Raw genomic sequence first — 15,294 nt, forward strand, 5'->3', positions numbered from 1 at the left:
GGATGGATGGATGGATGGATGGATGGATGGATGGATGGATGGATAGATAGATGGATAGATGGTTGGGTGGATAGATGGGTGGACAGATGAATGATTGTACCTGAACACGAATCATGTTTCTGGCTGGTGGCTTAGTAGGAGTGGGAGTATAGCTGGTTTAAGAGAAGGAACTTGTATTAGGCCCCAAACAATGTCCAAGCCACTCTACTTCAGAGCACACACCAAAGCCATCTCCTCTTCCCTCCTCTGTGTCCCCAGTGCCCCAGCAATTAAAACGGAGGTAGAGCCGGGCGTGGTGGCGCACACTTGTAATCCCCACACTTGGGAGGCAGAGACAGGAGGATCACACAGGTTCGAAGCCAGCTGTGCTGGCTTAAGAGACCTTGTTTCCAAATTCCAAATTTAAAAAAAGTACCACCCAGTACCACCACCACCAAAAAAAAAAAAAAAAAAAAAAAAAACCAAACAGGTAGAGAGGAGCAGTCTGTGCTCTCCTTGAGAGATTAAGTGGGGTTATCTCAGGGACCAGAACAGAGGGGGGAAGTGTTTAGGCCTGAGGGAAGAGTGCTGTAGAGGGTTTGTGTCCTTGGGGTGCGTGTAAACTGGGGTGAAGGGTGGGGCAAGCCCCTCTGCAGAACTGAGTGGGCCTGGCTGGCTGGAATTGGCCTGTGCAGGGTGGAGGCTTTAAGGTAGACAAAGGCTGGGAGGCCCTGAGGACATGGAAACAAGCCGAGGAGGACATGCATGTGACACAGGAAACAGCCATGAGTCCTAGAACCAGCAGCAGGCCAGGAAAGGGATTGTTGGTAGCATAAAGAAGGTGAGTAGATGAGTTTGGCCAAGGTGGACTCTGTAGGTGAGGGAGAGAAGAAGTGAGAGGATTGGCAGCGTGGAGGCTGGGGGTGAGGGGAGGAGGTCTGGGGGAAGGGGGCAGGTCTAGAAGGTAATTTAGTGTCTGTTAGAGTATAGCTCACAGCAGCTACACTCTAAGTCCTTGGGATTTCTTTTTCTGTCTTGAGATAAGGTCTTGCTAAATTGCCTGGGCTGGACATGAACTTGTAATCCTCCTGCTTCAGTCTCCAGGGGAGCTGGGATCACACTTCCTTGGCATGTACCGCCACACCAGGTCAGACCTTGGGTTTTGAAATAGTCAGAGGCTAAGGTTTGACATGGGTCAAATCAAACTACTATTTTAAGAAGGAATTTTAGCCTCGGTCCAAGTTTCGAGCCAAAGTAAAGGAGGATGCGTAAGAGGCAGCCTTGGTTTTCATGCCAATGGAGGGCACTTCTGACACCCTTCTGCTGCCCCCCAGCCCCTGCAGCTGCATCTTCTAGAAAACACCCTTTTTTTAGGGTTCCTATTTATTGTTACCCCTCCCTCACCAGATCGTGACCTGCCCGGGCACAGGAATCCGGCCTGCTTTGTGCATTTCCTTTGCCAGAGTTCAGCACAGTGCCCTGGCATGTTAGGTAGGTAATACCCAATGGGTATTCCTAATGGGAACAAATAAATGACATCTGTCTTCTTCCCTACTCCCCTGAGGTCCTTTGAGGTGGTGACACAAGAGTCAGCTGGGCCACTGGGTTCAAATCCAGGCCCCATCACTCCCAGCCACTCAACCCAGCCCACGTGGCTTATCTCACTTGCCCAGGTTCCCTCTCTGCCAACCGGGGGCAGGGCCACTTCACAGGCAGTCATGATTAGTCCCCAAAATTGTCAGAGACACCTAGCACCAAGTGGCCAGCACTCAATAAGCACTAGCTGTGGCTGTCACCATGGTTTCCTCCTCCTGGGTGAACACTGTGTACCCCAGAACTCTAAGGATGACTAAATTTTATTGCAATGTTTTATTTCTTTAAACAAGACCGGATTTTACTCTTCTTGTATTTTAAATCAAGCTCCATTTTTATTAGATAACATGGACATGTTGTATTATTTGCAAGGTGCAAGACAGCCGCCCCACGGTGCAGTTCAGAGGGGGTCACTCACATGGGGCGGGAAGAGCCGCCGTCCTGCCCGGTCCTGGTCTCCAGTGTCCCCTCTGGGGCACCATTCACATCAAGCGTGGCCCCATGTGGACCTGAAGGGAACCTGGGTGTGCCAGTCCTTATAGAATTCTCTCCCTTGCCTTTTCCTTTTAGGTCTTTGGGAGGTTGTTTGAGAGAGAGAGAGAGAGAGAGAGAGAGAGAGAGAGAGAGAGAGTGTGTGTGTGTGTGTGTGTGTGTGTGTGTGTGTGTGTGTGTGTGTTACTTGGGATTGAACCCAGGAATATTCTACCTCTGACTTGTACCCCAGGCCTATTTTTATTTATTTATTTGTTTATTTATTTATTATTTATTGCGGTACTGGAAATGGAACCCAGGGCATTCGACCTCCGAGTGACACCCCCTGCCCTATTTTTTATTCTTTATTTTGAAACAGGGTCTCACTGAGTTGCAGAGGGCCTCACTAAGTAGCTGAAACTGTCCGTGAACTGCAATCCTCCGGTCTCAGCCTCCCGAATGCTGGGATTACAAGCGTGCGCCACCCCGGCTCCTATTTTATTTTTTATTTTGAAACAGGATCTTGCTAAATTATCATGCTTTGGCCTCAAACCTAAGGCCTTCTCGTCTCTGCCTCCCAAGTACTGGGAATACAGGCCTGTGCCACTGTGCTCAGCGGGAGTTGCCTCATTAAATGATAATAATAATAATAATAATAATAATAATAGAAGCTGGGCATGGTGCCATAATTCCAGTACTTAGGAGGATGAGACAGAAGGATTGCAGATTTGAGGCCAGCCTCAGCAATTTAATGAGATCCTGTTTCCAAATAAAAAAGAAAATAGGGTGCGGGCCTAGTGGCACATGCTTGTAATCCCCATGCTTGGGAGGCTGAGACAGGAGGATAGCACAGGTTTGAAGCCAGCCTCAGCTACTTAGTGAGGCTCTCAGCAACTTAGTGAGACCCTGTTTACAAATAAAATATTTAAAAATAAAAATAGGTCTGGGAGTGTAGATTGGCGATAGAAAGCCCCTGGGTTCCATTTTTAGTACCACCAAAAAATAAATAAGTAAAAATAAAAATACTAAAAAAAAAAATAGGACTCGGGGTATAGCTCAGAGGTACAATGCCCCTGGGTTCCTTCCCCAGTACTACAAAAAAAAATAAAATTAAAATAAAAAAGAAAATAGATCTTGGGCTTGTAGCTTGCAGGTAGAATGTCCCTGGATTCAATCTCCAGCAATTTAGTGCGAATTTATTTCCAAATAAAGAAAATATAATCAGGCGTGGTGGCGCACGCTTGTAATCCTAGCATTTGGGAGGCTGAGACAGGAGGATTGTGATTCGAGGACAGCTTCAGCTACTCAGTGAGGCCCTTTGCAATTCAGTGAGACCCTGTTTCAAAATAAAGGATAAATAAGCCAGGCATGGTGGCGCACGCTTGTAATCCCAGTACTTGGGAGGCTGAAATGGGAGGATCGCACAGGCGAGCCCTTTAGGAGATAACTGGAACTGAATGAGGTCGTCAGGGTGGGGCCCCAGGAGGGCATTGGCGACTTTCTAAGTAGAGGAGGACAGAACCTAGCCAGCAGTGTGCTGTGCACGCAGTGCCCTCCACCCTGCTGTATGCAGCGCCAAAGCCCCTCACTCGATGCCCATATGGTGCTGGTGCTGTGCCCTTGGACTCCACCCTCCGGAAGAGCGAGCCAGATCAACTCCTACCCTGTATGCGTTACTCAGCCTCAGGCGTTTTGTTACTGCAAAAGAAAATAGACTACAATATTTACCATCATTTATCTAGCTGCTCTCCTCTTTGGCCAGTCTTCAGTGTGTTTAATCTATCAAGGTATTTCTAAACTATTTTTATTGCAAATAGTTCTCTCATGTGCTCTATCATTTCACCCACTATTTGAGAACATCTGTGGAATACATTCCTGAAATTGGATTGCTTGAGTAAAGCGGAGAAATGACTTTATAATGGTGGGATTTCAGTCATCTCTGACAGGCATGGATGAGATATTTTTACACTGGAGTTGTGGGCGTGCCAGATCCTGCTAAGGGCTCGATTATCTGCGGGGCCACCTCTGGGTGTTAAGGAACAATATATTTTGAGTTGATAGTCTGTTCTTCTCTAAAGAGAAGAGGAAACGCTCTCAACAGAAACGTGGTTTCTTGGGGCCCAGGCTAGGCTCACTGTTTGGATGTCATCTCTTGAGGGTCATCTGGGTCCCCACAGTGGGCTCTCCGGAGTCATGGTGGAAGGCCTGAGACATTCAGGGCTCAGTCCCAAGAGGAAGCTATGGACTCAAGAGGCTCTGGCCCTACAGCAGCTTGTGGGGAACATGGGATGGTCCTGCTATTCCTATGACGTGATTCCCAACACCACAAGACGGGTCGGCGGATGGATGGATGGATGGATGGATGGATGGATGGATGGATGGATGGATACATAGACATATGAGTGCATCTGTCTATCATCTGTCTATCTGGAGAGAGGAGGAGAGATATCAAGCAAGCATGAACTTAGACCTGCTTTTGGACTTGGGCTCTACCTATCAATTATATAGGAGCTTTAGGTAACTTCTTTGGCTGCTCTGAGGCCTGGTTTCCTCATCTATAATGGGGTCAACTGAAGTCTTTTGTGGGGGGCTATAGTCAGGTGTGTGAAGGCCCTAGCACAGTACGCGATACATGGGTACATGTGTGTGGTGGAGGTTGCTACCATTTATTATAGGTGGGCATTCTCTGCTCAGTACCTCGAGGACTTTTCTTTGACAGGGGCCATGAGCATGTGCTCGGTGCTCTGCCTGACCCCCGCCTTCCAGGGGTGACTCCGTCAGGTAGGTCTTCAGTCTTCTCTCCCCCCGAGTGTGCACAGGGGCATACTCCCAGCATGCCTCTCATGGGGCAGGTTTCTGGGTGGATTTACTTATCTCCAGGCCAAGAAAATAACCAAGAATCCGCTTATATTTATATTAAAACAATAAAGAAAGAAAGGAAAGGAAAGGCAGCAGCCCTTAGGCGTTGCTCTTCAGACTATAATTAATTTCCCAAATAACACCCAGCTTGCACCTGCTGCCTCCTGGAGTCAAGGTGGGGTGAAGTTAATGTGGGGTGTCTCATTTCAGTGGGTTTGGGCAAACTCCATTTGGTCCTCAAGAAGCGAGCACAGTTAGCAGAAGGCTCCTGCTGCGGTCCCCATCATGGTTACAGAATGGTTCCTCTTTGGCCTTTGCTGAGTACCCAGCTGAGGTGCTAAGTTCGCTGCAGTGACCCTGGGAGAAACGGGACCTTAGCCGGTGACCGGCCTGCTTGGCCGGGGGTCAGGCCTGCCCAGCCCAGGCAGGCTGTTCGTGCAGCTGGCAGACCCGGGCTTGTCCTGGCATAGCCTCTGCCTCTGGTCATAGCAGACTCCACCGGGTACGGAGTCCAACCTCACCTGACCCTGCCCGGCCCTGGCACTCCAGTTAGGGTAAGCAGGACTAACTGTCCTGTCCTCTGTGTTCTCTGCATTCCTGCAGCTATTAAAGCACTCAGCCTGGCTTAAGGACCTCTCTCTCCCCCTCCCAGAGCATTTTGTTTTGCTTGTTAGAGATTTTATGCAATCTCAAAGTCTTTGTTAAAATGGCCTGGTGCTTATATATTTTTTTAAATCTATGAGATTAGAGTTGAAAACATAAATTGGTGGTGGTTTAGAATCCTATTGGGTACTTCTCTTCAGATAGACTGGTAGAAAAGCAGGCCCGTCCAGAATCCTCACTATGAAACTGCCCTTAAATCATGTTCTAGTCCATTCTGCAGTCAACCAATCACTCAACAAACTGACTTCTACTTTGGTATTATTGTGCAAGGCACTGGGTCTATTTTGATAAAAATGACAGGGGCTGACCCCAGGACCTTGCACAGGCGAGGTAAGTGCTCTACCAGTGAGCCATATCTCCAGTCACCTTTGGCCTAGATTTTGCTAACACATTGGAGCCATTCTGTCTAGACTATAAGGAATCAACTTAGAAGATTTCTTTCCACTGGGCGTGGTGGCACATGTTTGTAATCCTAGGGCTTGGGAGGCTAAGACAGGGGGATCGCAGTTCACAGCCAGCCTCAGCTACTTAGTGAGGCCTCTGCAACTTAGTGAGACCCTGTTTCAAAATAAAGAATAAAAAATAAGGCTGGGGGTGTAGCTCGGAGGTAGAATGCCCCTGGGTTTCATCCCTAGTATAATAATAATAATAATAATAATAATAATAATAATAATAAATAAAAAATTTCTTTCTGAGCATAATTTCTTAGAGCTTAAAGGCCACCCCTACTTTTTAAAATAATTTTTAACTCCTAACTGCAATTTTATTTTTATTTATTTTTTATTTTTTTGGTGGTACTGGGGTTCCTGGAAGCCCTTCTACCTCTGGGCTACATTCCCAGACCTATTTTTTTAATATATATTTTTATTTGGAAACAGGGTCTCTTAAGCCAGCGCAGCTGGCTTCAAACCTGTGTGATCCTCCTGTCTCCACCTCCCAAGCACAGGGATTATAAGCGTGTGTCACCACACCTGGCCCTAACTGCAATTTTAAAAGCACATACAAAGCTGGGCGTGATGGTGCATGCTTGTAATCCCAGCATTTGAGAGGCTGAGACAGGAGGATTGTGGTTTGTGGACAGCCTCAGCTACTTAGTAAGGCCCTTTGCAACTCAGTGAGACCCTGTTTCAAAATAAAGAAACAAAAAATAGGGCTGGGGATGTAGCTCAAAGGTAGAATGCCCTGGGTTCAATTCCCAGACCTGAAAAAAAAAAAAAAAAGCACATACAATGTTTACTATCTACACTATTTTTTTCATTCATGAAAAGTCTGTATAATGCCGGGCGTGGTGGCGCACGCTTGTAATCCCTGCTCTTGGGAGGCAGAGACAGGAGGATCGCTCAGGTTCGAAGTCAGCCCCGCTGGTTTAAGAGACCCTGTTTCCAAATAAAAAGTATAATATAGGCTGGTTGTGGTGGCGCACATTTGTAAGGCTTGGGAGGCTTGTAAGGCTCCCGCACTTGGGAGGCGGAGACAGGAGGATCGCGCAGGTTCGAAGCCAGCCGCGCTGGCTTAAGAGACCCTGTTTCCACATAAAAATATAAAATAGGTCTGGAAGTGTAGCCCGGAGGTAGAAGGGCTTCCAGGAACCCCAGTACCACCAAAAAAAGAAAAAAGTCTGTATAAACCATAGTACCTAAAAGGAAGAAAATGCAAAATTCCTACCTTCTAGGAACCTAAATCTAAATAAAAGTCATCCATAGACAGATAATCGTCCTACTATTAAATCTGTGATTCTAAGTGTTGCTACATGTCTGGGGTGTGTGTGTGTGTGTGTGTGTGTGTGTGTGTGTGTGTGTGTGTTAGTGGATACTGAACCCAGGGACATTCTACCTCCAACCTACATCCCAGACCTATTTTTTTATTTTTATTTTTGAAACAGGGCCTCACGAGGTTGATGAGAGTCTCACTACTTGCTGAGGCTGTTCTTGAACCTGCGATCTTCAAGTTTCAGCCTCCCGAGCGTTGAGATTACAGGCATGTGACACCATGCCCAGCTGTGCTTGGGTTTTAATAGGTGCTCGGGAGCCTGGGGAAGAAGTCTAAGACATGACGCTGCCTCCCAGGCACTGGGAAGAGTAAGAAGTTCAGGGTCAAATATAATTTGAGGCCGCAGTGACTCCAGGCCTAAATGCGTGGTTCAAAGAAGGCTCGAAGAGGGAGGCCACGTGTGAGCTTGTTGGCCCTGCCACAAAAAACAGGGATTCCGAGCCGGGCGTGATAGTGCACGCTTGTAATCCCCATGCTTGGGAGGTGGAGACAGGAGGGTCTCGTGGGTTCCAAGCCAGCCGCGCTGGCTTAAGAGACCCTGTTTCCAAATAAAAAGTATAAAAATAGGTCTGGGAGTGTAGACCGGAGGTAGAAGGGTTTCAAGGAACCCTAGTACCACAAAAAAAAAAAAAAAAGGCTTTCTGAAAGGGCAGGAGGACACTTGGGTCAGGAGGGGGCATAAACAGAGTCACTGAGCATTAGGAATTCCTCACTAGAAAACTGCGGTCCAGTGCACACCTGCAATCTCAGTACTTGGGAAGCTGAGACAAGAATATTACAGGTTCAAGGCCAGCCTCGGCAACTTAGGGAGGCTCTCAGAAACTTAGTGAGACCCTGTCTCCAAATGTAAAATAAAATAGGGCTGGGGGGTATAGCTTGGAGACAGAATGTCTTTGAGTTTAATCCCTAGCACCACAAATATAAAATAAATTAACTAATTAATTAATTAATTAAAATAAGAAAGAAAAGGAGGGAGGGAGAGAAGGAAGGAAGGAATTGAGACCTGACCAGGAGAACTTGCTCCCACCCAGTCCAGAGGGGCAGGGGTGGGGTCTGACCTGACTGCACCCCGGGGAGGGGGTCTGCACTTTCTAACCTGTTTCCTTCTTCCTGTCGTCCAGAATCCCCAGGGCCCATTCAGGATGGCATGTCACCCTTCACACTCCTGAGATCCCGCCTGCCCTCTGCCATAAAGAGCTTGATTCTACGAGCGAAAGCAAACATCAGAAACGCGCCCAGCATGGCTGGGGGTAAGTATTGGAAGATGCTGTCTACACACGTGAATCCCGGAGCTCCTCGCCACGTGAGCCCAGACAGCCCCAAGAATTTTAGCTTCAGCACAAGAGCAAAAAGTAAGAGCAGAATGCTGTGAGCCCTGGCTGCCACTTAACTTCCTGGAAGAATCTGCAGCCTGGGGCCAGATCAAGGTTCAGAAACCTCATGGGAGGTAGAGAATGGCCCGCTTCTTCTTGGTCCCCTCAGGTCCATAAGGAGAACCGCTCAGGGCTTCAGACAACGCGGCACCTTCTCTCCTGGGCAAAGATTACACCGTACTCTAATCTGATTTTGATTCAGACCACGTCTCCCCACCTGGATGGGCTAATCTCTGGGCAGCACCCATTTGTCCTTCTTTTTTTTTCTCAGGAGGACAGCCAAGTCTCTGAGAGGTACTACAAGAGAAAACCTGTGAATTTCTCATTGATCAAAGTCCCAGCAAAATTTGCTAATAAACAGTGTGGGAGCAGACTTCCTATGAGTATCTCCTCACTGATGCAGAGATGATTTTTTTTTCTTTTTTCTTTTTTTTTTTTTTTTGGCGGGGCGGTATGGGGATGGAACCCAGGGACATTCAACCACCAAGCTATACCCCCTGCCCTATTTTTTATTCTTTATTTTGAAACAGGGTCTCACTAAGTTGCAGAGGGCCTCACTAGGTAGCTGAGGCTGTCCACAAACCACGATCCTCCAGTCTCAGCCTCCCAAATGCTGGGATTACAAGCGTGCGCCACCACGCCTGGCACAGGGATGATTTTTTTAAATGGCTTGCTTGCTTGCTTTTGTGTGTGTAGGGGGGTGCTGGGTATGGAACCCAGGGGCATTTTACTTCCAAGCTACACCCCAGCCCTATATTTTATTCTTTATTTTGAAACAAGGTCTCACTATGTTGCAGAGGCCTCACTTAATAACTGAGGCTGGCCATAAACCTGTGATCCTCCTGTCTCAGCCTCCCTAGTACTGGGATTACAGGTGTGCGCCACCACGCCCTGCTAGTTTGCATTCCTTAGTTTTAAAGAATGTAGTAACTTGATTCTCATTATGTTGAAAATAGTTATGTATGAACCGGAAAATTGGTGGTAACATATTGAAAATTTATCTCTGAATAGGAAAAAAAAACAAACGAGAAAAATTTCACCATAAAAAAACGACTTTTGTGTGTGTGTGGTCCTGGGGGTGGAGCCCAGGGGCTTTTCTACCTCCGACCTACACTCCCAGACCTATTTTATACTTTATTTGGAAACAGGGTCTCACTAAGTTGCTGAGAGCCTCACTCAGTAGCCAAGGCTGGCTTCGAACCTGTGCGATCCTCCTGTCTCAGCCTCCCAAGCGCGGGGATTACAAGCGTGCGCCACCTCGCCCAGCTGCAAACAGACTTTTCTGGTTCTGGCGGGAATGCCTGCGGGAAACCAGCAGCATTGTATAAAGGACTAGACAAGACAGTTTTGTTTTCATTTCCTTGATTGACCTGTATGGCCTCTTGTTATGAACGGTTTTACTGATTATCTGTTATCGCCTAACAAAGCACCCCAAAACCTGGGGGCTTAAAACCATAATACTCACAAAACTCTAAAACCAAGGTTGGGTTTGAGGGGAGTCGTCCTTCCGTCCACAGGTACCTGCTGGGGAGGGACCACCCAGCAGACTTCCCCCAGAGTCTGGTGTTCAGTGATGGCTGGAACAGCTGGGCCTAATATTTCTTTCTCTCTGTGGAAACTCCCCAGCACTGGCAACTAAACTTCATTCCATGGGAGCTCAGCACTCCAAGAGAGAGAGTCCCACAAGGTAGACCTTAGTGTGCAAGCACATACACCAAGCCTCTGTTTGCGTCATACTCGCCAGGTCCAGAGCAAATCATAAGGCCAAGACCAGCGTCCTCAGGGAAGGGGCTAAGTGGGGGGTCGATGTCAGACAGCGAGCAGGGCGTGGTGGTGGGCGCCTGTGATTTCAGCACTTGGGAGGCTGAGACAGGAGGATCGCAGGTTCGAAGACAGACTCAGCAAGTAGTGAAACTCTCATCAACTTACTGAGACCCTGTTTTCAAATAAGATATAAAATCAGACTGAGGGTGTAGCTCAAAGGTAGAATGCCTTTGGGTTCAATCTGCAGTAACACACACACACACACACACACACACACACACACACACACACCAGGAAGCATAATTCATAGACAGGGCCGCCGAGGTAACCGTCTGCCACAAGCCATTATATGCAGTGAGCAAACACTGGCTTAACCCCTGATGGACTGCTGCTGGGCCCTCAGGGAGGCACAGTGCCCAGCAGCCAGGCCTCAAGCCTCAGGTCAGGCAGCAAGGATCCCAGCTTTGCCCCCTACCAGCCTCAGAGCTGTAAGCAAACTGTATGACCCCTCCAAGCCTCCTCTCCAAGATGGAAATAGCAATGGGATCCCTCTGGACCATCAGGAGGGCCACCTGCGCTAAGGGCTCCCTGCCCTCACCCTCTGCTTGGGAACGCTGTGCAGGGAGAGATGCTTATTTGACCAAACAGCTGGGAAACACCCTCTGGGAACTGTCTTCTGGGGGTTTCAATCACATGAGGAATGCTGAAAGGTCTTCCCCCCCTCTTGTTATTAAGTTTACAAATTTTTGATTTTGGAGTAAAAGACACAGAGAAACTGCTTCATTTCTCTCCACAAAGAAGAAGTTAGAGCCAGGTATGCTGGTTCACGCCTGGCATTCCAGTATGTGGGAGGCTGAGACTAGATCGCAGGTTTGAGGCCAGCCTCAATGGCATAGCAAGACCCTGTTTCAAAATTAAAAAAAAAAAAATTAAAAAGGTCTAGAGGTACAGTGCCCCTGGGTTCAATCCTGTTATCCCTCCTCCCCACACACACAGAAGAGGGAGTTAGATGGAGCCCGAGAGGCCCACGCACAGACCCCAACGGCCTCTGTGGTCTGCCCCCTCCAAAACGGGCCCACGGAGGCCTCTATTCCGGTTCCTGTTACTGGTGGGGGCAACTCAGACTTCTCCCTTCATTGCCAGCGGTAGAAAAAGCAGAACCTAAACATAGTGTCCCACTGGACATTTAATTAAAAGAAAACAAAGAAGCTTTGTGTACCTAACGCCTCCCTAATTTATTGGGTTAAAAATTCAATTTGTCCTCACCATTGGCTTGGAGGAAGCATGGTAGGGCAGGGGAGGCGAAGCTGCCGTCCTCCCTCCTCCTCAGTGGACCATTCGGGGCCGTGCTGGGCTGGCTTCAGACACGGGGCAGCTTCCATGGGCTTTGGGCAGCTGGGGGAGTCCAGAGCATCCTCGTGTGGGAAGATTATAGCAGCCATTCTATCTAATGTTCGTGTGTGTGTGTGTGTGTGTGTGTGTGTATGTTACTGGGGATTGAACCCAGGGCCATTCAACCTCCAAGCTATACTCCCAGTCCTTTTTTTTGTTTTGTTTTTTGTTTGGAAACAGCGTCTCACTAAGTTACTAAGGCTACCCTTGAACCTGTGACTCTCCTGTCTCAGCCTCCCAAGTACTAGGATTACAGGCATGTGCCACCACATCCTGCCATAAACATCTTTTAATATAATCAATAAATACTTTTTCTGTCCCACAGTTTTATTTTATTTTATTTTATTTTATTTTATTTTTGGTGGTACTGGGGCTCCTCCGGGCTATACTCCCAGACCTATTTTTATTTTGAAACAGGGTCTTTTAAGCCAGCGCGGCTCGCTTCGAACCTGCGCGATCCTCCTGTCTTTGCCTCCCAAGCACAGGGATTACAAGCGTGCGCCACCACGTCTGGCGGTCCCACAGTTTTAAATGTGTGTGCAGGTTTGTACTGAATGACTTTAGTTCCTGAGTACTGTTGTGTTAAGTAGTTTATATACTTAAACTCGTTACCATCTTTTTGAGATAGGTATGATTACTGCCATTTTGGTGGTGTTTCTTGTCTTGTTTTGTTTTTTTATTGCTTGTGGTACTAAGAATTGAACCCAGGAGCATTATACCCCCAAGCTACACCCCCAGTTTTTTGGGGGGTGGGAGAACAGGGTCTCACTACTGAGAGCCTCGCTACGGAGGTCCTCAGCCTAAGTTGCTGAGGCTGGGCAACTGTGGTACCCACAGTCCTCCTGTCTCAGCCTAACAAGTTCTGGGATTACAGGTGTGCGCCACTGTGCCTGGCTTGATTTCTACCATTTTACAGAAGGGAAAACTCAGCCTGAGAGGTGCAATTGACCTGCCCTGGGCCACAGAGCTGCTCAGGGGCAGAATTGGGATTCCCGTCCACATTTGTTCGCCTTCAAAACGGAAGGACTTCCATTCCAGAGGATGGCTGGCTGCCCCTGAGAGCAGGCTATGGGAGCCGGTGCATCTTCCTCCATGGATCTGTTAAGACTGAATCCGATTCTGTGAGCCTCTCAGTCAGCAGTCGGTCTGCAGCAGCTGGGCGTGGTGGTGCACACCCCATAATCCCAGTATTTGACTGGTGGTGCATGCCCCATAATCTCAGTACTTGAGAGACAGACAAGAGGACGTCAGCTTTGAGGCCAATCTCAGCAACTTAGTAAAATCCTGTTTCAAATTTTTTTTTTAAATTTTAAAGGTGTTGCGGGTGTAGTTCAGAGGTAGAACCCCTGTGGATTCACTGCCACATCCTCACCACCACATACACACAAGAAAAGAGTCAACCTGGCAAGACAAGCGACATCAACAAGCCAGACATGGTGGTGCATACCTGCAATCCCAGTACTTGGGAGGCCAAAACCAGAGGATTGCAGGTTCAAGGCCAGCCTCAGCTACTTAATAAGACCCTATCTCCAAATTTAAAATAATGAAAAATAGGGCCAGGGGTGTAGCTTGGTGGTAGACTGCATCTGGGTCCAATCCCCAGTACGCACACATAAACAACACCAACACTTCTTTCTTCCCCAAAAGACTTACCAGTGGTCATTAACACCGATGAAAGGCCACTCAGTCCCACCCTTAGTCATCAGGGAATGCAAATTACAATGGCAGTGTGACCTGGCAACATGGCTGTCAGAACAACTAAACTGGAAAAGACCGGAACCCATGGGTTGGAGACACCCTCCTCTGGGAGGGTGCAAGCTGGACCCACCACCTTGGAAAACATCTCAGCAGTACCTACAAAGACTGACTGTGTATTTACCCGGAGCCCTGAGCATTCGCCAAACCAAAATGCACAGAAACGTACCCAAAACGCGTGTTCTAAAATGTTCACGGCACGGCGGGCATGGTGGTGCACGCTTGTAATTCCAGCATTTGGGAGGCTGAGACAGGAGGATCACAGGATTGGCGACAGCCTCAGCTGCTTAGTGAGACACTGTTTCAAAATAAAGAATAAAAAGTAAGGCTGGGGTGTAGCACAGAGGTAGAATGTCCCTGGGTTCCATCCCCAGTATTGCAAAACAAAACAAAACAAAATATTCATGGCAGCACCATGTGTAATGAGCCCAAACTGGAAACCCCTCAAGCACCCACCAGCAGTAGACGAGTTGTATGAATACACACGTGGGTGCGTGCAAACTGACTGTTGTTAAAAGCAGCGATATGGCTGGATCTCCCAAATGTAATGTTGAGTGAAGGAAGCCGGACCGAACACACACGTGCGTGTGAGTCCATTACAAGAGGTCCCAGGACAGACAAAGGAGAGGCGCGGGTTAGAAGTCAGCGTGGTGGTCACCCTGCAGGGGTGGTGCGGCACAGGCAGGAGGGGGTGTTTCAGGGGTGCCCATAGGCTCTGCTGCTTGATCTGGAAGCTGATTATATGGGTGTGTTCATTTTGTGAAAATTCACCAAGTGGCACACTTAAGTACGCCTTTCTGGACATCTATAACCCTTTAATGAAACATAAATTGGAGGGCTGGTAAAGTGCTTACCCAGAATGCACAAGGCCCTGGGTTCCATCCCCAGCACCACAAACAAGCAACCAAAAAAAAAGAGTGAAATTAAAAAGGCAGCAACTAACTGGGCATGGTGGCATGCGCTTGTCCTATCAGCGTTTGGGAGGCTGAGACCGGAGGATCACGGTTCACGGCCAGCCTCAGCTACTTAGTGAGGCCTCTGCAACTAGTGAGATCTTGTTTCAAAATAAAGAATAAGAGGCCGGTCGTGGTGCCGCACGCTTGTAATCCCCGCACTTGGGAGGCAGAGAGAGGAGGATCGCGCAGGTTCGAAGCCAGCCACGCGCGCTGGCTTAGGAGTCCCTGTTTCCAAATAAAAATGTAAAAATAGATCTGGGAGTGTAGCCTGGAGGTATAAGGGCTTCCAGAAACCCCAGTACCACCAAAAATAATAATAATTAAAAAAATAAAGAATAAGAAATAGGGCTAGCGGTATGGCTCGGAGGTAGATGCCCTGGGTTTCATCCCTAGTGCTACGGAAGGAAGGAAGGGAGGAAGGAAGGAAGGAAGGAAGGAAGGAAGGAAGGAAGGAAGGAAGGAAGGAAGGGAAGGTTCTTTTCAGAGCATAGTTTCTTAGAGCTTTGAGGGTAAAACTCTACTTTTTAAAATAATTTTTAACTCCTAATTATAATTTTAAAAGCACATACAAAGCCACGTGTGGTGGTGCCCACTTGTAATCCCAGCATTTGGGAGGCTGAGATAGAGGATCAAGGTTCGCGACAGCCTCAGCTACTTAGTGAGGCCCTTTGCAACCCAGTGGGACACTGTTTCAAAATAAGAATTAAAAATAGGGCTGA

The 15,294-nt window shown here is 48.0% G+C and overlaps 1 protein-coding gene across 1 annotated transcript in view; it reads left to right on the forward strand.

Annotated features, from left to right (window-relative positions):
- Window positions 1-8,494: 8,494 nt before the first annotated feature.
- The window catches only part of DGLUCY (D-glutamate cyclase), a gene marked incomplete at its 3' end in the record, with an annotated part of 61,196 nt that continues 54,396 nt past the window's right edge, over window positions 8,495-15,294 (forward strand). Inside the window, exon 1 of the mRNA XM_080707189.1 lies at window positions 8,495-8,585. Coding sequence (XP_080563315.1) covers window positions 8,576-8,585 — 10 coding nt within the window. The 5' untranslated portion in view covers window positions 8,495-8,575. The remainder of the gene's footprint in view (window positions 8,586-15,294) is intronic.

Source organism: Muscardinus avellanarius (assembly GCF_963383645.1).
Source record: "Muscardinus avellanarius genome assembly, chromosome: 12".
In the NCBI taxonomy this organism is placed as follows: Eukaryota; Metazoa; Chordata; class Mammalia; order Rodentia; family Gliridae; genus Muscardinus; species Muscardinus avellanarius.